The following is a 21,418-nucleotide window of genomic DNA, read 5'->3' as shown; positions in this document are numbered from 1 at the left end:
AGCAGTTGATTGCTTTTGATTCAAAACAATAAAATCAAGATAAATATATTCCCCCCCCCCATCTTTCTGCACTCATAGTCTGAACTTCAGTGCATGGGGTAACAATTGATCAACTGATTCTGGCATTCAATATTGATGATAAACAGGCAAATGCAATTTTCAGGCCAGATTTACAAATGAGCTTTAGAAATTCAAATAAAACAAGTTTGTTTCATGATTTTTTGTCATGTAGTATGTTGAAGTAGTTTTATCTAAGAGGCAGATCCAGTTACTGTTTGCTGGCCTCAGAATGTCCTGGGCCAGCAAGGTGCCCTTCTGGCCAAAAGAGCCAGTGGCATCCTGGGGTGCTTCAAGGAAAGCATGGCCAGCAGGTCTAGGGAGGTTCTCCTCTGGTTTGCCCTAGTGAGACCACATCTGGAATACTGTGTCAAATTTTGGGCTCCCCAGTTCAAGAGAGACAGATATCTGCTGGAGACAGTCCAGCACAGAGCCACAAGGATGATTTGGGGCCTGAGCATTTGCCTTGTGGAGAGAGACTGAGAAACCTGGGGCTGCTTAGTCCTGAGAAGACTGAAAGGACATCTCATCCATGTCTATAAATGCCTGAGGGGTGGGTGTCAAGTGGATGGGGACAATCTCATTTCAGTGGTCAGCAGCAATAAGACAAGGAGCAACAGCTACAAACTGGAACATAGAAAGTTTCACCTTAACATGAGGAGAAACTTCTTTACAGTGACAGTAATGGAGCACTGGAGCAGCCTGCCCAGAGAGGTGGTGGAGTCTCCTCTCCTGGAGGCTTTCCAAACCCACCTGGATGCATTCCTGTGTGAACTACCCTAGGGATCCTGCTTTGGCAGGGGGTTAGACTCAATCTCTGGAGATCTCTTCCAACCCATAAAGTTCTGTGATTCTGTGAAATTACAAACAACAAAGAAAGACAGAAGTCAAAACTGGAAGAATTGTTTTGAGGGACTTGAGGAAGAGTTTTTCAGACTTCATGTGTGACTAATCAAAGGGTGCACATACCTTCAAAATTATAACTGAGGTCTTTGCAACTGGTCTTAAGTCACTGATGCTGCAACTTATTCAAGTGCCTGGTTTGTTTCTCATTGAATAGAAAGCATGAAGAAGCTTTTATTCACTTGCACAACACTATTTTAGTAGAAGTTATCTTCTGAAGCAGTCTCTAGTGGATGGTGTTTGTGCCGCCTGGACTGCTAGGAAATTCTGACTTCAGGCTTCGTGCAACTTCTTTGGGCAGAAGAGAGGATGAATAAACCTCAAAGAGAAGTATCACACAGTATCACAGTATCATCAGGGTTGGAAGAGACCTCACAGATCATCAAGTCCAACCCTTTACCACAGAGCTCAAGGCTAGACCATGGCACCAAGTGCCACGTCCAACCTTGCCTTGAACTGCCCCAGGGACGGCGACTCCACCACCTCCCCGGGCAGCCCATTCCAGTGTTTGGTGTCAGGCTGGTTTTGCAGCATAGAAACAACCATTGTAGGTGCTCACAAGTTCCAGTGATTTTGTGTGGCATGCCAGGATACACCCATCTGTGATAATGTTGTGGCTTGTCGTGGAGCATCTTTCATTTCACCCAGACTCAGGGTGCTTACACCTGGAGAGTCATGGATGAAAGTAAATAATTGCCTATTTGCACTGGGGAAGAATAAAAACCTAATGATGTATTTTGCTTGGGGCCTTTGAAAAAAACTGTTTTTTTTCTACTGTGCCTGATGCTGAGTCACCATAGCCCTCACTGTGTGTCCTACCAAAGCTTTTGTTAGTAAATCTTCAGCACTTGTTTAAGGATGTGCTAGCCGCTGCTCTGGGTGCATCTGCTTCTCTATTCAGTGCTGTAGCAAACTTTGAAATGGCTTGCTTGAAATTAAGTGGAGTAATTTTCCCAGTCCTGAAGATGTAGAAGACCTTCAGCTCTCTAAATTCAGTTTGCTGTTCCAATACCATGAACAAAAGGTGAACAGAGACAAGAAGCAGGTCAAATGCAAGTCAAGTGAATTGAGATTAAAGCACTTATTTATGTAGATTAAACTTTACTGCTAATTAAACCATTTCTACTCACTTGTTTGGAACTTTTTTGGGGGTTTTAGTTATTTGGAAGCCAGCTGAAGACAATATGGCAACGTGGGTAAGCACAGAAAGTGTTGCTGCACCACCATAAATCCTAGAGATTTCCCTGGGAAGGTTAATCCAAGCAACATGCTTTGAACTCAACAAATATGTAGCTGCCTTTAAAACGTTCAAGAAGGAGAACCTGGCTGCTCCTTGAGCATCCATGTGACCCTTCTCTGCCCTATGCTGTCCTTCTAGCCCAAATTATTTTTAACTCTGTTCTCTTTGTATATCCAGTTTAGAGCCTAGCTTCATGGAGAGGTGTGCGGGCACAGCTAGAGAATGGCATTTTCAGAGGTGGGGAGCTGAAGCATGTGATTGAGGAAGGGCAGAATTTCCAGCCAGGAAAAGATGAAAAGCTCTAGAGTAAGGTGTGCTTATCTTAAGTCCTCTGAAGATTGTTGGTTTGTAATTATTAGGCGTGTGACCACAACCTCAACCACATTTTGCACATTCATTTATTTTTTTAATGTGACATTTGTGTTTGCAAATGGACCAAAGAGAAGGAAAAATGTCCAGTAAGGGAGAAAAAAACAAGATCCTTTGGAGACTAAGTGAGATGAGAAAAGACACCATCAGCATGAGTTGGGAATGGTGATTGGTCTCTTACAACCTGGTTGATTCTATGATTCTATGATTTACAGGTTTTTGTCCCTTATGCCTTCCCATGGCTGATACAAGCTGTGTTCTACCATAGAAGTGACCAGGTTGGAAGAGACCTCCAAGATCATCCAGTCCAACCTATCCCCCAGCCCTATCCAATCAACTAGACCATGGCACTAAGTGCCTCATCCAGGCTTTTCTTGAACACCTCCAGGGACGGTGCCTCCACCACCTCCCTGGGCAGCCCATTTCAATGCCAATCACTCTCTCTGTGAAGAGCTTCCTCCTAACATCCAGCCTGTACTTCCCCTGGCACAACTTGAGACTGTGTCCCCTTGTTCTGTTGCTGGTTGTCTGGGAGAAGAGACCAACCCCCACCTGGCTACAATGTCCCTTCAGGTACTTTGAGACAGCAATGAGGTCCTCCCTGAGCCTCCTCTTCTCTAGGCTAAACAACCCCAGCTCCCTCAGTCTCTCCTCATAGGGTTTGTGTTCCAGGCCCCTCACCAGCTCTGTCGCCCTTCTCTGGATGCGTTCCAGCACCTCAACATCTCTCTTTTTTAAACTGCTGATATTCCCTGTTAGATGTGAGAATGCATGTACAAGTCTCTAAAGTGCCAAAATTCCTTTTCTGGAGAACCTTGCCAATTAATTTTGATGTGGTCAAACTGGTATTGGTGTGTTAATGGGATTTGTGCTATTGCTCTTTACTTTTAGCTTATAGTAGAGTGATTCAGAGATCCCAAGATGAACCAGGGGGAATTGTGCAGGGTGTGGTGAGCAATATAAATAAAGATACAATTTGTCCTGGCGACTTTATGATCGAAGACCTGGCACAATTTCATCTTCTCTTGAGGTCTCCAGTTACAAATGTCACCACTGAGATTAGCTGCTGGCCGGATTTTCCATTCCTCACTTAGGAGTTGCGGCGGGTGCTGAGCTGCGCTTCTCTCTGATCAATGCACAGCGAGTGTCTTGAATGGGATCCACACTCAGCCAGTGGTGATGATAAAGGTCAGGATTTGCTGTGAAGAGAAGGAACTCCAGGGGTCTGGGCTATAAAAGGGTTTGGCTGCGTGCTGCCGTGTGTGAGATTGGTTGTTCGTGTGACCATTTGGGAAATCCAGCAGTTGCCTCGTGTCGATCATTTGGGTTGCCCACCAGCACAGCCTCTCAGCCTCCAGCCAAACCCAGGAGACAGCTGCTTTGGCCATGGCATTTCTCAGAATAATCAAACTGCTATCAATCAAGAAGGCTTTTGATGTGCCCTGGGATCGATAAGAGTCTTCCCTGCTATTCAATGTCACGTGTTGTAACAGTGACCCAGGACGGCTCTTGCAGGTTTCTGAGAAAGCCCTCATGGCTCCATATGGCACTTCCCAGCTTGGTGTCAATCAATGGGACATGTGAAAAACTACTTACATAATGAACTTGGGTCTTGTACTTAATAACTCCATGTGAAATCGTTTCCCTCTTCATCTGTGCAGTTCAAGGGCAGCACAAGAAATAGGTTACCAGAGGAAGCTGGAAGCTTCACATTGGCAGAGAGAGAAAATGTTGGAAAACAAAAGGTTTTGACTGCAATCAGCTTTTCCAGTTGAGGGGGGAGGGAGGATGGGGTGCTTGCACAGATAAATTATTAGTTTATATTATAGAGGAAGCTAGGTTTCATCTTTTTCAAAGGATTTAGGGAGATTTTTCAGCCGTTGCTGGTCTGTGTGTGGGGGTTATGCCTTTGCCTACTTTCGCAGCTTAACGTGGATCAGTGCTAACAGAACATAATCTTTTAATTTGGCTTGCTGTTGCCTACTGACTTGTGAAATATTTTTAGGTAACTTACCCACAAGTGATTACATAGATAAGCAGAGCTAGCTATTTTTTTTAAAGAAAGCTTTTTATTGTCCTAAAGTTGCAATATTTGGTGAAATACGACCTGATTTATAAATGTATAAAGGGTGAGGGCCAGAAGGATGGAGCCAGGCTCTGCTGGGTGATGCCCAATAACAGGACAAGGGGCAGTGGGTGGAAGCTGAGGCACAGGAAGTTCCATATAAACATGAGGAGGATTTTTTTTTTCCCTGTAAGGGTGCCAGAACACTGGAACAGGCTGCCCAGGGAGGTTGTGGAGTCTCCCTCTCTGGAGATATTCAAAACTCACCTGGATGCGTTCCTGTGTGATCTGGTATAGGTGATCCTGCTCTGCAGAGGCATTGGACTGGATGATCTTTCGAGGTCTCTTCCAGCCCCTGACATTCTGTGATTCTGTGATATATTTTTTTTATTGCCAGGGGCTCAAATATCTCAAACTGGATAAATTCAAAGTACTCATTTTTTTTTTTTCTTCTCACTTGCAATCTTCTCTGTCCCCTTTGTAGAATGAACCTGAGTATGAATGTGAAAATCAGAAGTTAAAGCAATTTTGGTGCTGCAGCATTTGTTTCATTAGAATTCTTAAAGCTGCAAGTAAAATGCAGTTACTCCAATTGAACACTGATATTTATCTCATGTTTTAATTTCTGGTTTTCATAATAAAACTAAAATATGCATTTGAGGCTAGAGTTCCTTGACCTTTTAAGGAGTTCCTTGGGAATCTGATTTTTTTGCTTTGTAAGTGTGGTTTACTTGTATCCCTTGTTGATCCTAACTCAGCACAGTATCAGTATAAATACAGGACATAGTAGGCTGAAGATGAGCCAGCAGTGTGCCCAGGTGGCCAAGAGAGCCAATGGCATCCTGGCCTGCATCAGGAACAGTGTGGCCAGCAGGACAAGGCAGGTTATTCTTCCCCTGTACTCAGCACTGGTCAGACCACACCTTGAGTACTATGTCCAGTTCTGGGCCCCTCAATTCAAGAGAGATGTTGAGGTGCTGGAATGTGTCCAGAGAAGGGCAGCAAGGCTGGTGAAAGGCCTGGAACACAAACCCTATGAGGAGAGGCTGAGGGAGCTGGGCTGGTTTAGCCTAGAGAAGAGGAGGCTCAGGGGTGACCTCATTGCTGTCTACAACTACCTGAAGGGACATTGTAGCCAGGTGGGGGTTGGTCTCTTCTCCCAGACAACCAGCAACAGAACAAGGGGACACAGTCTCAAGTTGTGCCAGGGGAAGTATAGGCTGGATGTTAGGAGGAAGTTCTTGCCAGAGAGAGTGATTGGCATTGGAATGGGCTGCCCAGGGAGGTGGTGGAGTCACCGTCCCTGGAGGTGTTCAAGAAAAGCCTGGATGAGGCACTTAGTGCCATGGTCTAGTTGACTGGCTACGGCTGGGTGCTAGGTTGGACTGGATGATCTTGGAGGTCTCTTTCAACCTCGTTGATTCTATGATTCTTTACTGTAATGGTCACAGAACAGTGGAACAGGCTTCCCTGAGAGGTTATGGAGTCTCTTTCTCGGGAGACATTCAAGACCCATCTGCATATGTTCCTGTGTGACCTGCACTAGATTCTGTGGTCCTGCTCTGGCAGGGGGATTGAACTTGATGATCTCTGGAGGTCCTTTCCAATCCCTAGCATCCTGCTGTCCTGTGAACAGCGTTATATTAACATGCTCTGACTCTGCACAACCATAAAAATTTGTTAGTAAGAACACAAAAGCATGTTGAGGAGTAAAGCAAGGAAGCTTTGCTGACTGCTCAGGCATCATGCAGTACTGTAATGGAAACAGCTCTGTTGCATACAGCCATTCCTCAGCACAGAAGGTTTAATATTGGCCAAGATGGACCTTAGGTCTGAACTTGAACAGTTGTTTAAGAATGTACTGGGTAACTTTCACCAGGGATTCTCTCATCATTAAAACTGTCATCCAGCAGTAAAGAAATACCAGAGAGTGCACATTTAAAGTAGTTTGGGCTTACAGGGTTAAAGTATACGAGTTCTTTCATGAGACTTAACACATGTAAATAGCATCTATGGCCATGTGGTAGAGCATATTGGCTACATCAGCTCATCATCCCAGTCTTGGGATTTTTTTTCCCTCCACTGCATGTGCTGCAAAACGTTGGCAGGCTGGCCTGCAAATGTGGAGGTGCATATTGCACCTGCTACAGGCTGGCTACATTTTGAGGAGCCATCCTTAGCAGAGGAAATGTTGCATCTTCGGGTAAAGGCATAGCCCTTGTATGCTGACTGTCAACAACCCACTAACTTATACTAGGTTTTGATGGTAAAGAGAAGCTGGCTCAGTTCCAGTTTATGCTGAGTAAAATGTGAGTTGTGTATCTTTAGTATCTATGTTGACTTTAACACTGCACCATATAATCAGGGAAAAAAATTAGTGCTTTGCATTTGACACAGAAACGAGTCTCAAATACAGTCAAGTTCTTATTTCACTGCTGCCACAGTCTCTTTAATGTGGTGTCTGAGAGGAGATGATGATTATTTTATTAGCTTGCTCTGTTTAAAAGCAGAAGGACTTAATTTAAATACCCAGCACTGGATTAGAATATTTGATTTGTAACCAGTTTGAGCTGCAATGTGACTAATTGTTTGGGGCTGCATTGCTACTGGAAGAAGTGGTGTTAGACACCTTTGTATTGCCGCTGTCTTTGTTTCAGCACAGATATTTATGTAGATATGTAGTTAACTGGCTGGGAGAACTGATCCAGCTGGAAATAATCCCATTTAAAAAAATCCACAGTTAAAAACAAACCCCAAAACAAGACAACAACAATAAAACAACACCAAACAAACCCTTAAACTTAACCAAAGAGTAGTTTTTCCTACCCATTCCACCATCTGACCTTACAAACATCTGGTGTTATGAATCTGAAGCATTGATTACAGGGAGAAAGATTGAAGAGCTGCAAAGGTTGGGAGGTGTGACTACTGCAGTGCATATACTGCCTTGTCAATTTAAGAACACAGTTTAACAGTTTGGCTTGAGTGCTAGTGTACAGAATCACTGTATATTAGTAAAAGCAGTTAATGTGAAGGTGAACAGAAGCTACTGATGTAGCGTGGCAGAATTATTTTCACTTCCACAGACTGCATTTAGGAAGTGCTCACATCTGAACGTACATCTTACTCATCTTACCGGTGAGTGAGACTGATACATGACACCCAAACCCATTAAATGTTAAATAAAAAGAAGAAAAAAACCCCAAAGCTTTCAATATGTTTTCAGAGAGTTATGGTGTTTGATGTCCTGACCACAGGAGAATTAGAAAAACAACAATTTTGAGGTATTCATCCAAATATTTTTTTGCAGATGGAATTACTCTACTCAATTATATGACATTGTTAACATTTATAGGAGGGGCAATGAAGAGCTGGCTTTCTAATGCCAGAAGATACCAATGGTCACCCTGTCTCAGTCTGTATTCTCTTACATATTTTTGTGGCCCTCTTAACCATTCTTTCATAATCTTTAAACACATTTTTTGGTGCCAGCTTCCATACGTAGCTGACAGTGCTGGCTAAAGCCAAGGCTTTGATCCAGACTGAAACCTGCCTGTTTCATAGGGAGGCTGGAACTGAGATCAAGAGACACCCAGTCTGCTTCCCACAAGTCTGCTGGCAGACAGGATACTGCAGGGGGGGAATAAAGAGCAGACTGTTCCTTAAAAATAAGCAGGCAAGAACAGAATAACACAACCTGCTCCTCAAAAAAAAAAACAACCCACTGCTCAGATGCAGTATAGTCTGCCTCAAGTGCTCAAACCTGAAATCTGGTTAATGATGTAGTGTGCACACTGCTGGTTTGCAGTGCTGGGAACACTCAAACAGATGGATTGTACTGCACAGAGAAAATGGAGATGTCTGAAACCAGCCATAGAAAATCAGCATAAAAGGTAGGTTAATGATTGGTTGCTAGGTGATCTAACAGTGTGATGCCTTCTCTGTTTCTTTGTTGTTCTCTTATGGTCATATTTATCTCTAACTGTATTCTGTGCATTTTGGTGTGATTGTATCTTTCATATTAGTGCTTTCTGGGATATTCTTTGGCAAGATAGGTTTTGTTTGTTTGTTTTCCTTGCATTTGGTCTCTTGCCTTTTTAATTTTTTTTTCTTCAGTACTCTTTCTGACCTCATTATTATTTTTGAGCTGCCTTTGTAATTTGGCATTGCAAACAGTTATTCCAACAAAAGCAGCACAGCAGGTTACATAGACTTTATGAAGTATCAGATGGGGATACTTGGGACTTAATGTTGCAGATTAAAATCAACAGTTCCAAGTTCCTAGAATATGCTGGGAGATTTCGTTCAATAAAACTTTTAAGTAGAGAGATGCACAGCTCCCTGACAGAGGTGGGTGAACTGTTCTGCTTTCTCTCTGTAGCCTGGTTATTGATATGAAATGCAGAACAGAATATGGAGGCCAAACCAATGAGCTGTAGAAGACATCAAAGCATGACAGGACGTGACCTGTTTTCTTTCTCAGGACTATCAGTATTCATCTGGTTGTGAACCAGGAGGGCATAACTAGACAGGGGCAAGCAGAGGTTAAATTAACAAGTTACCCTGTAGCAAGAGTTTGGAGCCTCTTTGTCTCACAGGGCCCTAAAATTATTTTCAGCAGGTGGAGATTTTGTATAACAAAAACTTTCACAAGCTGGCTTATGCTTCTTAAGTTTCTTTTGCCCCCTAGTTGGAGTAGTTGAAGCATAGCTGGGAAAAACTACTCTTCTGTGTACTTCAAATATCTTTTTGGCCTGAGAGCAAATGCATGGTAGGGCAAACGTCTGTCTTAGCAAAGCAGGTGTGTTGGCTTTCACCAGGACGAAATCAGGTCCTAGTTTAAGTTTGATTTCTCTGTGCATGTTTGTCCTTTCTGACCAGTCTGGATATACTGTCTTGCTGCTAGAGGGGTGCACAGTCTCTCATTTCCACCTGTACCTCAGTTCTGGAACCACTTAGGCACTATAGCATGCATAAGAAACATTGACTAGCAGCCTAGGAAGGTGGTAGCTCACTTTCTGTAAGTCATTAACATCAATTGAAGAGGTAGAAACCAAAAGTAGACTTGCAGCAAAGCTGATTCTTCTTCTAGGTAAAAGAATCTCAAAAAAATAATTTAAAAAAAGAAGGAAAAAGAATCATCAATCACAATTCATAGATTGTGAGATCTGGATTTTCTGTAAATGCTTACTTATATGTTGTTGCTAGCCCTGTGCTCAGAAGGAGGTGCAGACTTTTAGGTCCCAAAAAGGTGAGTCCATTTTTAACAAGTGCTCTCTTTGGAAAAGTAGTCATGAAAATGAACCTAAGATGCAAATAAATAATTAAAAAATGGCTAATTTGCTGACAATTTTCCAGCCAAGCAGTAAGGGTTCTATGAGAGTCTGCCTGGCCCAATAGAGCAGGCATTGAATCAGACCTCATCAGAACAACTGGACCCAATACCCATATTATGTGAAGTGATGGAGAGGGTTTTGTAGTACAGTGGCTTCAATGTTGTAATCTGGATGGCTAGAGGTAAGAAACCAGCCTGCAAAGAAGGAAGGAAAAATGAAATCCAAAGCAAATAGAAAAATCTCTTCTGTGGGTTTTAGGTATTGCCAGCCACCTTTGTGTCTTTTTAGAGAGGAGTGGGCTTTGCAGTCACTGTAAGGGTGAATTGTAAAGTAACAGGCTTGAACTAATCATGTTCTGTAAACCTATAATAATAACAACAAAAGATTTTGAAGTTCAGACATGCATGTGGTTGGTCCAGCCAACCAAGTGGATCAACAGTTAAGCAAGTTTACCACTCAGGGTTAGCAGGATTCAGGAGCAGTTTGGGAAAAGCAGTTGGCTAAGGCAGTTCCTGGGAAGAAGTAAGGAGAGCAAGAATCACGGCTAGTCACTGGCTCAAGCAGAGTTCTTGCCATCTGCAGCTGTAGACTGCTTTCACTTCCTAGCAGGTGCTGGGAGGTGTCTGCTGTCTGAGCAGGAGGCACTTACCCTGATATACATGGAGAGCAGAGCAGACTGAGAAAGAAATCCATCTCCAGCTCTTCATACCTTGTGGCATTTAGAGAGTGAGCTCATGGACTTGAGACTTCTTATGATTTTTTTTTTTTTGTGTTTGCTTTTTTTTTTTCCCTCCTGCTTAAACCCTGACAAATTTGGGGGGGCGGGAGGGCAGGGGTGACAGGGGAGAATTGAGGGGTGTTGTGTGTGGAGATGGGAGGGGAGACATAATGCCTGGTTATGTTTATAAGGGTACCTCTTCTAACTCGAACAGAGGGAAGCTGAGCTGTGATCATAGGAGTGATGGCTTTAAACTAAAAGAGGGTTGATTTACATCAGATATAAGGAAAACAATTTTACAATGATGGTAGTGAAACACTGGAACAGGTTGCTCAGACAGGTGTTACAGGCCTTAGCCCTGGAAACATTCAAGGTCAGGTTGGATGGGGCTCTGAGCAACCTGATCTAGTTGAAGACATCCCTGCTTACTCCAGAGGAGTTGGACAAGGCAACCTTTAGAAGTCCCTTCCAACCCAAACAAATCTGTGATATCCCCATACCCTGTCCAAAGAAGTTTATTATTATTCTTCAGTGTTCCCAGCTGGAAAAGACAATAGTTCATTCTTTTATAAAGACTTAAGATCCTTTTATACTTTTGCTAAAGTTTTTCTAAGATCTCACTCCCTTGAGGCAAGTTTCTTGTCATCTTCCCAGCACCCCAAAGTTAATCGCACACAGCAGGTTTCCTGGTGGGCAGGCAGCGAATGCTGAATGAACTCATGCTGCACCTGAGCAGAAACTGCACAGCTCACCACTAGGATTCCACAGCCTCTGTCTCAAAGCCATTAGTGGTCATGGAGGATGCAAATTACCCCAGAATGTTTAGCCAGCATGAACAGATACTGGTGCACCCCAGATTTTTCTCCCTCCAAAAAAATAAAGGCACAAAGAAACAAAGTCAATTGCAACCTGTAGTGGTTGGGTTTTAGAAGAGCGTTAGTTGGAACAGTGTGGCCAGTAGGACAAGGGAGGTTATTCTTCCCCTGTACTCAGCACTGGTCAGGCCACACCTTGAGTACTGTGTCCAGTTCTGGGCCCCTCAGTTCAAGAGAGATGTTGAGGTGCTGGAACATGTCCAGAGAAGGGCAACAAAGCTGGTGAGGGGCCTGGAGCACAAATCCTATGAGGAGAGGTTGAGGGAGCTGGGGTTGTTTAGCCTGGAGAAGAGGAGGCTCAGGGGTGATCTTATTACTGTCTACAACTACCTGAAGGGGCATTGTAGCCAGGTGGGGGGTGGCCTCTTCTCCCAGGCAACCAGCAATAGAACAAGGGGACACAGTCTCAAGTTGTGCCAGGGTAGGTATAGGCTGGATGTTAGGAAGAAGCTCTTCACAGAGAGAGTGATTTCCCATTGGAATGGGCTGCCCAGGGAGGTGGTGGAGGCACCGTCCCTGGGGGTCCTCAAGAAAAGACTGGATGAGGCACTTAGTGCCATGGTCTAGTTGATTGGTTAGGGCTGGGTGCTAGGTTGGACTGGATGATCTTGGAGGTCTCTTCCAACCTGGTTGATTCTATGATTCTATGTCAATCACAGTTTTTATCATAAGCCATAATATGTGGGGAAGACATTGATAGGGTTTTCTTGTACCTTATCTGCTGATGCTTTTCCAGGTGTCTGACATGTTTTCTGTCTGGGGTTTCATATTCAGTAGCAGAGCTGCAGTGGGCAGGATTTCATCCATGTGCTGTGTCTTGCAGAGTGCCAGCAAAGCCGTTTGGGCATCAGTGTGGGAAACTGGCTGAAAACAGTTTTGCATCCTTCTGCCAGCCTGGCTCAGTGAGTGGCTGTGCAGCAAAGGGTGTGGCCCAAGGACCAAAAGACTTGTCACAGGCAGGAGAGCTTGGCTTGCTGAAGGTGGTTTTGACATGAGTCTTCTCAAATGCTTGATCTGGAGAATGTTTCCAAAGTTTCATCTGAGGCTGTAACTGGTGGAGTTCAGATGCACCACATCAGTTAGCTGTTCACAGAATAGCCCAAACAGTAGCTACAATGACCCAAACAAAGGATAGGTGAACTGTGCCAGAGGGCTGGGACACTTTAAACAACTGGTACCATAATGTCAAGCCACGCTGTTGAATACTGCCCCACAACTCTCATTCCTTCATGTTTGGCTGCTTTTTTTTCCCCTCTGAAGATGTGAATTATTTACATACAAAATGCATTTTCATGCAAATGTCTGTATTAAATGTGTTACTGAAAGTGGATATTTGCATGCTAGAGATGCATTTTCATAATACACTATCTCTTCCTACACATCTTGCTTCTCTGCCTTCCTCAAACCTGAGAAAACATCCCTCTTCAGTACTCGTTTGAGGAATGGTGCTCCTGACTGTGCTTCTGTGCTCTGTATGAAAATTCAGGTGTCTGCCTTTTTGTTTTTGATCCAGCTCTGTTTGTGTTTACAAATGCTTATCAGGTTTCTTTAATGAGGTTTTAAGCATAGCTTTCTACCAAGACATGCAAGCTATTTTGGAATATTTTTTTAAATGCAGTTTTCCTAAAGTAATGAGCTTCAGTGGGAATCTTTGCATACAATTGCACACAAGATGAGAAAGCTAAAACTCAGATGTTTGCCATGAATGCAGCTTCAATCCTGTGCAACCCAGCATGGAACCTTTTCTGCAGTTCCCTTGGTGTCTCTGAACGTCCTTTGAAAGTGCCAAGCATCAGCCAGTGCCTGTGGAGGTGCCCTGGCTGTCCCTGAGTGGCCTGGTGCCTCGCCTTTGAGCTGGGATTATTACAGCTGGAAAACGCTGTAATTGAGGAATGTCTTCATTCCAACTGGGAGATGAGCTTTGAGTGGATGTTAAACAGAGGCCCTGTCTTCTGGGTGTGTTTGATTGAACATGCCTGGAAGAAAAGCTAAATGAAAACTGGTGTTGGGGAGGGTGATGAGTGCAATGTGGAAGGTTTGTTGTAAAATACATCATGGTCAGTTAATGTCATCATTTTTACTTGTCTGATGTTGGGGTTTTATTTGACTTGAATAGAGCTGACTACTCTGACAGAACTCCTGAATGATTTTTAAACTCTTCCTCTATTTTTTCCTTTAGCTTTCATTTCAGATGCTGTCCTCCAGAGATGAAAAAGAGCTTTGTGTCCAGATTTGAAAGTTCCACTGAATGCCCTCCTTTAAGTGGTTAGTCATCCTTCCCTCTTTTTGAATGTGTTTCAGGGGAAGCCTGCCACCTGCAGCGTTGAAGCATGAGTACTGATGCCAGCCAGGTGGTGATCACTACTCCCCCCTCAGCCACAATGCCTCACAAGGAGCGGTACTTTGATCGCATCAACGAGAACGACCCGGAGTATATTCGGGAGAGGAACATGTCTCCTGACCTGAGACAGGACTTCAACATGATGGAGCAGAGGAAGAGAGTCACTCAGATACTGCAGAGCCCTGTGAGTGGGATGAGAACAAAAGAATGTTGTTTTCTGAGATTCCTGATTAACTTTTTGATACTTGGAGGAGATCTGTGCCACAGCTAGCTAGAATAACTCTGGACCATCTTCTGAGGAGAGCCATTAAACGAATTGTCCATCATTTTGTTTGCATAGTTTTTTGTCTGTGAGCGAGCAGCCTTTTAGATGTTGGGGTTTTGGTTTGAGTTTTTGGTTTTTTTTTCTTTCTCCTCTTTTTATGCTTCACTGCAGTATTACAAAAAGATCTGGCTGGCTGCAGGGTACTTCATTAAAACTCAGGGGCAGGGAAGAGAGTGAGGGAGTCGCTGGTCAAATAGGAGCAAATGAGGGCATTACGTGATGTGCTGCTTTCTGGGTTTGAATATTAACCTGTCATTTGCATCAGGAATGCTTTAAATAACATTTTTAATTGGATTGAGTTTGTTTAGAAACTAGACTGTGTTCTTTTCATGTCCTGGGGGTGATCATACCATATTAGCTTATTAGCATATTATTACTGACCATATTAGCACTCAGCTACTGGTTGTGTAAGTTTAGTACTTGCATAGGCACCATATAGAATTTCTAAATGTATGTAAATGCTTCTATTAGTTTTATTTTCTGTTTTAATAGATGTGTTCTTTGGGTTTAACCTGAGGAATACATTGGAAACTATTGTCATGTGTATTTTGAAGTCACAGAGAGGCCTATGAGGATGAGCCTTTTGGGTGTGCTGGGCTGCTGTATGAGTAATGAGGACAAGGGGACTGGGAAGGGGTTAAGCAGCTTTGCAGATACTTCCCTCTTCAGTTCCTCTGTAATTTGGGGTGCTTCTTCTGCAATTGTTTTGAAGCCTTTCCCCATGTAATGAGATTGCAAACAGCTGTTAGTGATCACCCTATTATCGTAGGCCATGAATAACAGGATTGTTTGCTAAAGTGTTGTCCTGGAGTGCCTCTTGGATCGGTGTGCTGCTCCGAGTATAATGTGAACCTGTTGACTAAGGAATTTATTATTTTCAAGTCAATCTGTGCAAGCTTGGCTTTGCAGCCAAGCCCTTTTATAGAGAAAATACTCTGAGGAGGTACTGCATAATGCTTTAATAATGACAATTTTATGTCAAGCGCTTGATTGTAAAGTGTTGATCTCAGCCTGCTGCTTCCTGTTAGAATATTCACTTTATGAGTAGCCAGGGCTCACAGCAAAGACTAGATCTTTATCTTAGCAGATAAAAATAAGTTACACAGATCTTGTTTGGGTTTCTGTGTGTGTTGGGGTTGGATTTTGGTGTTATTTTTTTGTCCTTTCAGTTGCAGTGTTGAATCTAACAAGCGTAACTATTTCCTTAGCAGTTTGGGGGACCTTTTGCCAAGTGATATGCAAATGTGATAAGTGTCCCTTTGCTGCAGCCTCTGTGGTTGTTTTTCTGATAGATGTAGTGTCAGCATGCAGGTTTTAGAGAGGGGGTTGAGGATGGGTAACCTCTTTGTTTAGCTAACTGTTTTAACAGACATTTGGAGGACAAATGCTGTTAGTGTCCTGCCACAGAAGAAGCTGAGCACAGCACTTTTTTGGAAAGTGACTGTTTGGAGCTGCCAATAAATTGCAAGCTTTTGTTGTGTAAGAGAATAGATGTCCAAATAGGCCAGGAGCCTGCTGCCTGCTTGGCTTTTGGTGTCTGCCAGGGAGAAAGGGGAACCTGGGAGCTCAGTGTGCAATCAGGCACAAAGAGATGCCTGAGCTACCAGTTCAGCTCAAGTATCTCTTGATGCTCTTCTTCATGTAGAGAACTTAGTGAACCCTGTTGTGATTTCTCATCTGAGAAAAGCAAAGCATTTTTAATACACTATTTCTGGCTGAGTGTCTCAAGCAAATCTCATTGAATCCTTTCAGTTGGAAAAGACCTTGAGGACCATTTAATCTTATTACCACATCCCTTAGCACTACATCTATATATATTTTAAACATTTCTAGGGATGATGATTCACCCACCTCCCTGTGGAGCCTGTTCCAGTGTTTGATAATCATTTCAGTGAAAAAGGTTCTTCTCATATCCAATCTAAACCTCAGCTGGGCTGCTTGAGCTGTTTACTCTCACAACTTGTTACTAGGGAGAAAAGATCAGCACCCAACTCACTACAACCTCCTTTCAGGTAGCTGTAGAGAGAAGTAAAGTCTCCCCTCACCCTCCTTTTCTCTGAGCTAAACAACCCCAGTTCTCTCAGCTCCTCATAAGACTTGTTCTCTAGACCCTCCAGCAGCTTCATTGCCCTCATATGGACCTGCTCCATGATTCCAGTGTTCTACTTGTAGTGAGTGGCCCAAAACTGAACATATTATTCAAAGCATGGCCTCACCAGTGCTGAGTACAGGGGCATTATCACTTCCTTACTGCTGCCCACACTATTCCTGATACAGCTCAGGATGCTGTTGGCCTTCTTGGCCACCTGAGCATGCTGCTGGCATCAGTTCAGCTCACTGTTGATCAACACCTCCAGGTCTTTATCTGCTGGGCAGCTTTCCAGCCTGTCTGCCTCAGGCCTGTAGCATTGGCTAGGGCTGTTGTGACTGACGTGCAGGACCTGGTGCTTGGCCTGTTAAACCTCATACAGCTGACTTCAGCCCATCAGTCTGGCCTGTTCAGATCCCTTTGTAGAGCCTTCCTACCTTTGAGCTGATCAGCACTCCCTCCCAGCTTAGTGTCATCTGCAAATTTACTGAGAGTGTTCTCAACCCCATCATTGAGATCATTGATAGATATCAAAGAGAACTGGCCCCAAAACTGAGCCCTGAAGAACACCACTTGTGACCAGCTGCCAACAGGATTTAACTCTGTTCGCCACCACCCTTTTGGCTGGGCCATCCAGCCAGGTTTTTCTACCCAGCAAAGCATCCACCCAGCCAAGCCACGAACAGACAGTTTTTCCAGGAGGATGCTGTGGGAAAGAGCATCAAAGGCTGTGCTGAAGTCCAGGTAAACAACATCCACAGCCTTTCATAACTGATTTGGGGATAGAAACTGCATTGTTTCTTCCAAGTTCCAGCAGCAATGCACCATAGCGTTCATAGGACTGGAAATTATTACCTTGTTTCCTCCTGGAGTTAAAATTTGTCACAAAAGGGCTAGAAAGTGTTATTCCTCTTGCCAGTCAGGGTTGAGCGTCAGGGTTGAGCTAAGGAGTGCTGCACATAATGTTTTTGTTCTATAGATGCAGAATCACACTGCAGGAGAAACTGACCTAGAGAGTTGTGGGTTCTTTAGTTTATTCCAGTCAGCAAGGAGGAAATAGTTTGAAGGTGTTTGGAAGAAGAGGAAGAGAGGTTATCACACATTTTGAAGAGCTTGCTCACTGGTAGATCTTCAACCAATCTTAGATGCCTACATGCAGATCAGAGCAATCTTCCTCTTCTGGCAGGTATTACTAAGTATGGAGCATATATAGTGAGGATAATACCTTTCTTAAAAATACACAAGCATGCATGGACTTGAGGTGAGCTTGTTTGAATGTGCTCTTCCTTTCAGCAGAGGATTATGGTGTAAAACTGAAGGGTTAATCACTGTCAGACACTAGGAAGCTTAGATACTGATTTAATCTGTTTTATTACGCTACCTTTTTCTTTCAAGTAGGAAAATCTAAATCCTTTAGCAAGAAAATAAATAAGAAAATATATCTCAGCAACCACAGTCTATTTTGCATGTATTTTATTGTAGAGGCCACAGCCCTGGCCAGACATCTTCAGACATCAAACTGCTGCATCTCTCTGATGTGCTGTTTGATGCACATATTGATGTGCAGTCTGGCTACTGCCCTCTGATATGCAATTTCCCTGTCCTAAACTAAATAATTTAAAAGCCACTGGGAAGCTGTTCCCATTACCTCTGATGTTAGCTAATGTCTTAAAGTCTGTTCATAATAAGTCTTAAGCAAATCATAGGAGGTTTATGACCACTGCCCATGAAGAATATCCTGTCATTATCAGTGAATTCTTGGACTTGTTTTCTTAATACTGAATGTAACCTGTGAGCATCAGATGGCTTGAAGAATCTGATAGGATCTGCATGTGCCTTGTTCTCTGCCTGTTAGAAAGGTGGAGAATCATAGAATCAACGAGGTTGGAAGAGACCTCCAAGATCACCCAGACCAACTTATCCCCCAGCCCTATCCAGTCAACTAGACCATGGCACTAAGTGCCTCATCCAGTCTTTCCTTGAACACCTCCAGGGACGGTGACTCCACCACCTCCCTGGGCAGCCCATTCCAATGGGAAATCACTCTCTGGCAAGAACTTTCCCCTAACATCCAGCCTGTACTTCCCCTGGCACAACTTGAGACTGTGTCCCATTGTTCTGTTGCTGGTTGTCTGGGAGAAGAGACCAACCCCCACCTGGCTACAACCTCCCTTCAGGTATTTGTAGACAGCAGTGAGGTCCCCCCCTGAGCCTCCTCTTCTCCAGGCTAAACACCCCCAGCTCCCTCAACCTCTCCTCATAGGATTTGTGTACCAGGCCCCTCACCAGCTTTGGTGCCCTTCTCTGGACACGTTCCAGCACCTCAACATCTCTCTTGAATTGAGGGGCCCAGAACTGGACACAGTACTCAAGGTGTGGCCTGACCAGTGTTGAGTACAGGGGAAGAATAACCTCCCTTGTCCTGCTGGCCACACTGTTCCTGATCCAGGCCAGAGAGAAAGGAAGATCTGCTGGCTCTGAGCAGCCTGATAGCATCCAGAGGTCCTGCTGGACAATCTTTAAGATAAAGCTATCAAAGATTATTTCAGAAATGCCTGCAAGTTGAGACAGTTCAGACATTGTGTCATTGCTGCATTTGTGCAGTGAACTCCCGATTACTTGACCTGTAATATACCCAAAATTTGCCAAGATGGGTTTATCAGGTCCTCTTAGATTTTCCAGCTTAAGTCTGAAATTAAAAAGTAGGGTTTTTTTCCTTCTTACATGATAAACAATCATACATTGCTTGTTACACAGCATCACTACCTCTTTTGAAGATTAGATGTTTATTCACTGTATCATCTAAACCAGTTATGGTCTACAAGTCTTTCTGGCTTTCATTTTCTCCTTGCACTTCTCTGGTACCCTCACCATGGCAACCAGAAGCTTCAAAAAACACTTTCAGAAAGCAATGGTTGTGCAGTTATGGTGTGTGAAGACTGAAGAGTCAGTTCAGCATCCAGGAGCTGGATGAACATACAGAAGGGAGAAACTCCTCAGAGCTGTTGTGGAGCAGCAAGGGAAGGTGTTGTGTGTTTCTGTGGGCAGGCATCAGTGCCACACTGCTTTGCAGCAGGTGCTGCATGCAAGAGGACCCAGGCTAATCTCAGCCCGTTTCCTTCTGCAGCAAGCGAGGGCTCTCCGCTTAAAGGAAGAGCAGAGGGAAATGACAAGGCAGCTGCTGACACAGCAGTGCTGGAAAGACAGAGCAAGAGAAGGGAAAAAGGCAAAAATGCTGGGGCTGAAGGGGAGGAGAGACAAGTCCCCTCCCAAACAGTGCAGGAGGGAGAAACGTAGCAAGATGAGAACTTCTTCACACAGCCTGTTCTCCTGGGTGGTTTCCTGACAGAGGGTGCCACTCAGCCTGGAGTCATGGCTGCCTCTTGCCCAGACATCTTCTGCCCACTCCCACTGCCTGTGACTCCTCAGGAGCACTCAGGCCTAAAGAAGATGTGGGGGTGGGTGAGACCTCGTGGCTGAGGTGTAGCTCTGCCCTCCCCAGCAGCCACTCTGCTGTTTGGTGAGGAAAGCAAAAGCACTGTTTGTCCTCTCATTGCGAGGAAGACCTTCCCTTTCTTCCAATTGGTGCCAAGTACCTGCAATTTGAGATCAGTCCTGACCATTTTCTTTCTCTGTACATCCCATGAAAAAAAAAAAAAAAAAAAAAAAAAAAAAAAAAAAAAAAAAAACCCAAACAGTGGAGAACTTCTGAGTTCTCAGGGGTCTTCTTCTCCTTTCTTTATCCCTGGGGGAGAGAACACTTGCCCAGGAGCCAGTCTGGAGTAGAAGGTGCTGAAACACCAAAACCCAAACAGTAGAGAACTTCTGAGTTCTCAGGGATCTTCTTCTCCTTTCTTTATCCCTGGGGGGAGAGAACACTTGCCCAGGAGCCAGTCTGGAGTAGAGGGTGCTGGAGCAGCTGTTGGGGCAGCACAAAAAATAACTGGATGCTCCAAAAAAAGCTGGGTGCCAGCTTACCTGTAGCTCCTCACAATACCTGTGGACAGGGCTGGATTATAGGTTGGACTGGATGATCTTGGAGGTCTCTTCCAACCTGGTTGATTCTATGGTTCTGTGGGTCTATGCTTCCAGTGAAGTAAGACCATGGGAAATAATTATCTAACCAGCAGGCAAGCTAGCTGCAGCCTTTAGCTAACAGGACTCTGTGTGTAACCTGAAAGGAAACTAGGATCACTGCTTATTCTGCATGGAGGAGCACCTTCCACTTTTCATCACTGTGTTTGAATTAAAAATACAGGTCAGAGTGGAAATGGGAGGATACAATCTTATACAGAAGATACACTGTTATGTGAGGTAACTCAGTTATTTTTACTGAGGTAAGGAAATGTTGGAGTGGCCAAATTAGTATATAAAGTGAGGAGCTGGGATATTTAATCATAGAAACAGCCCACCGTTGGAATGTGAGTGCCCAGTTTATGTTCTGAATTTGCTCCTGAGAGTTTTCTGTGGCTTGTCAAGACTCACCAAATGTACCCTTGCTAATTTTGAATCTGGAAAACAGTTGTTTGGAACTGTTTTGGTTTTAAGCTGAGGAATTTGGTGGGATTTGCCCTGGCTTTGCTGAGTGTTTGGGGCAATTCCGGCTCAGTACTGCCATGGCAAGAGGGTGCTGCTTTAGGTCTAGCTGTGCTGATTGCAAAATCAGAGAGGGTTTTTTTATGCTGAGCCTAAAAACTTCTTTCTTGTGCTGCTTTTCCTTCCTGCCTTGTACATGCATACACACCCCTGCCTCTCACGTCAGCTAGTCTTGCCCCAAAACATGAAGAGATTCAGAGGTCTGCCTTAGCATGCAGGCAAGATTTTTTCCCCCAAAACCAAGCAAAGCCACCTATACTGGAATTTTTCTGCCTATGTTATTTTCAAACCACCAGGACAGAGATGAAGGATGGTTTGATTTATTTTTTCCCCTTAGCTTTTGCACTTCTCTAGCTTACTTTATTTTGTATTGAGTGAACATGCAGTGTTTTCACAGAGCCACTCCTTCTTGGGACAGTTTATTTTCTTACAATATCATTGTCCTTTCATTTCCTCACATGATGCAGCTTCCAATTCTTTCACCATAAGTTCAAAACCCTTTCA

The 21,418-nt window shown here is 44.0% G+C and overlaps 1 protein-coding gene across 6 annotated transcripts in view; it reads left to right on the top strand.

Annotated features, from left to right (window-relative positions):
- Positions 1 to 21,418, top strand: part of ADD3 (adducin 3) — a 134,321-nt gene that overhangs the window by 84,735 nt on the left and 28,168 nt on the right. For 5 of the 6 annotated variants that reach the window (XM_064144422.1, XM_064144420.1, XM_064144424.1 and 2 more), the window contains exon 3: positions 13,865 to 14,088. In XM_064144422.1, coding sequence (XP_064000492.1) covers positions 13,894 to 14,088 — 195 coding nt within the window. In that variant the 5' untranslated portion in view covers positions 13,865 to 13,893. Of the gene's footprint in view, positions 1 to 8,426; positions 8,528 to 13,864; positions 14,089 to 21,418 lie in introns of those variants that run through there. The other variant, XM_064144423.1, reaches the window with a different exon arrangement.

The sequence above is a fragment of the Pogoniulus pusillus genome, chromosome 6 (assembly GCF_015220805.1).
Source record: "Pogoniulus pusillus isolate bPogPus1 chromosome 6, bPogPus1.pri, whole genome shotgun sequence".
Classification (NCBI taxonomy): Eukaryota; Metazoa; Chordata; class Aves; order Piciformes; family Lybiidae; genus Pogoniulus; species Pogoniulus pusillus.
The sequence above is the reverse complement of the archived record's forward strand: the minus strand, read 5'-3'. Positions and strand labels throughout refer to the sequence as shown.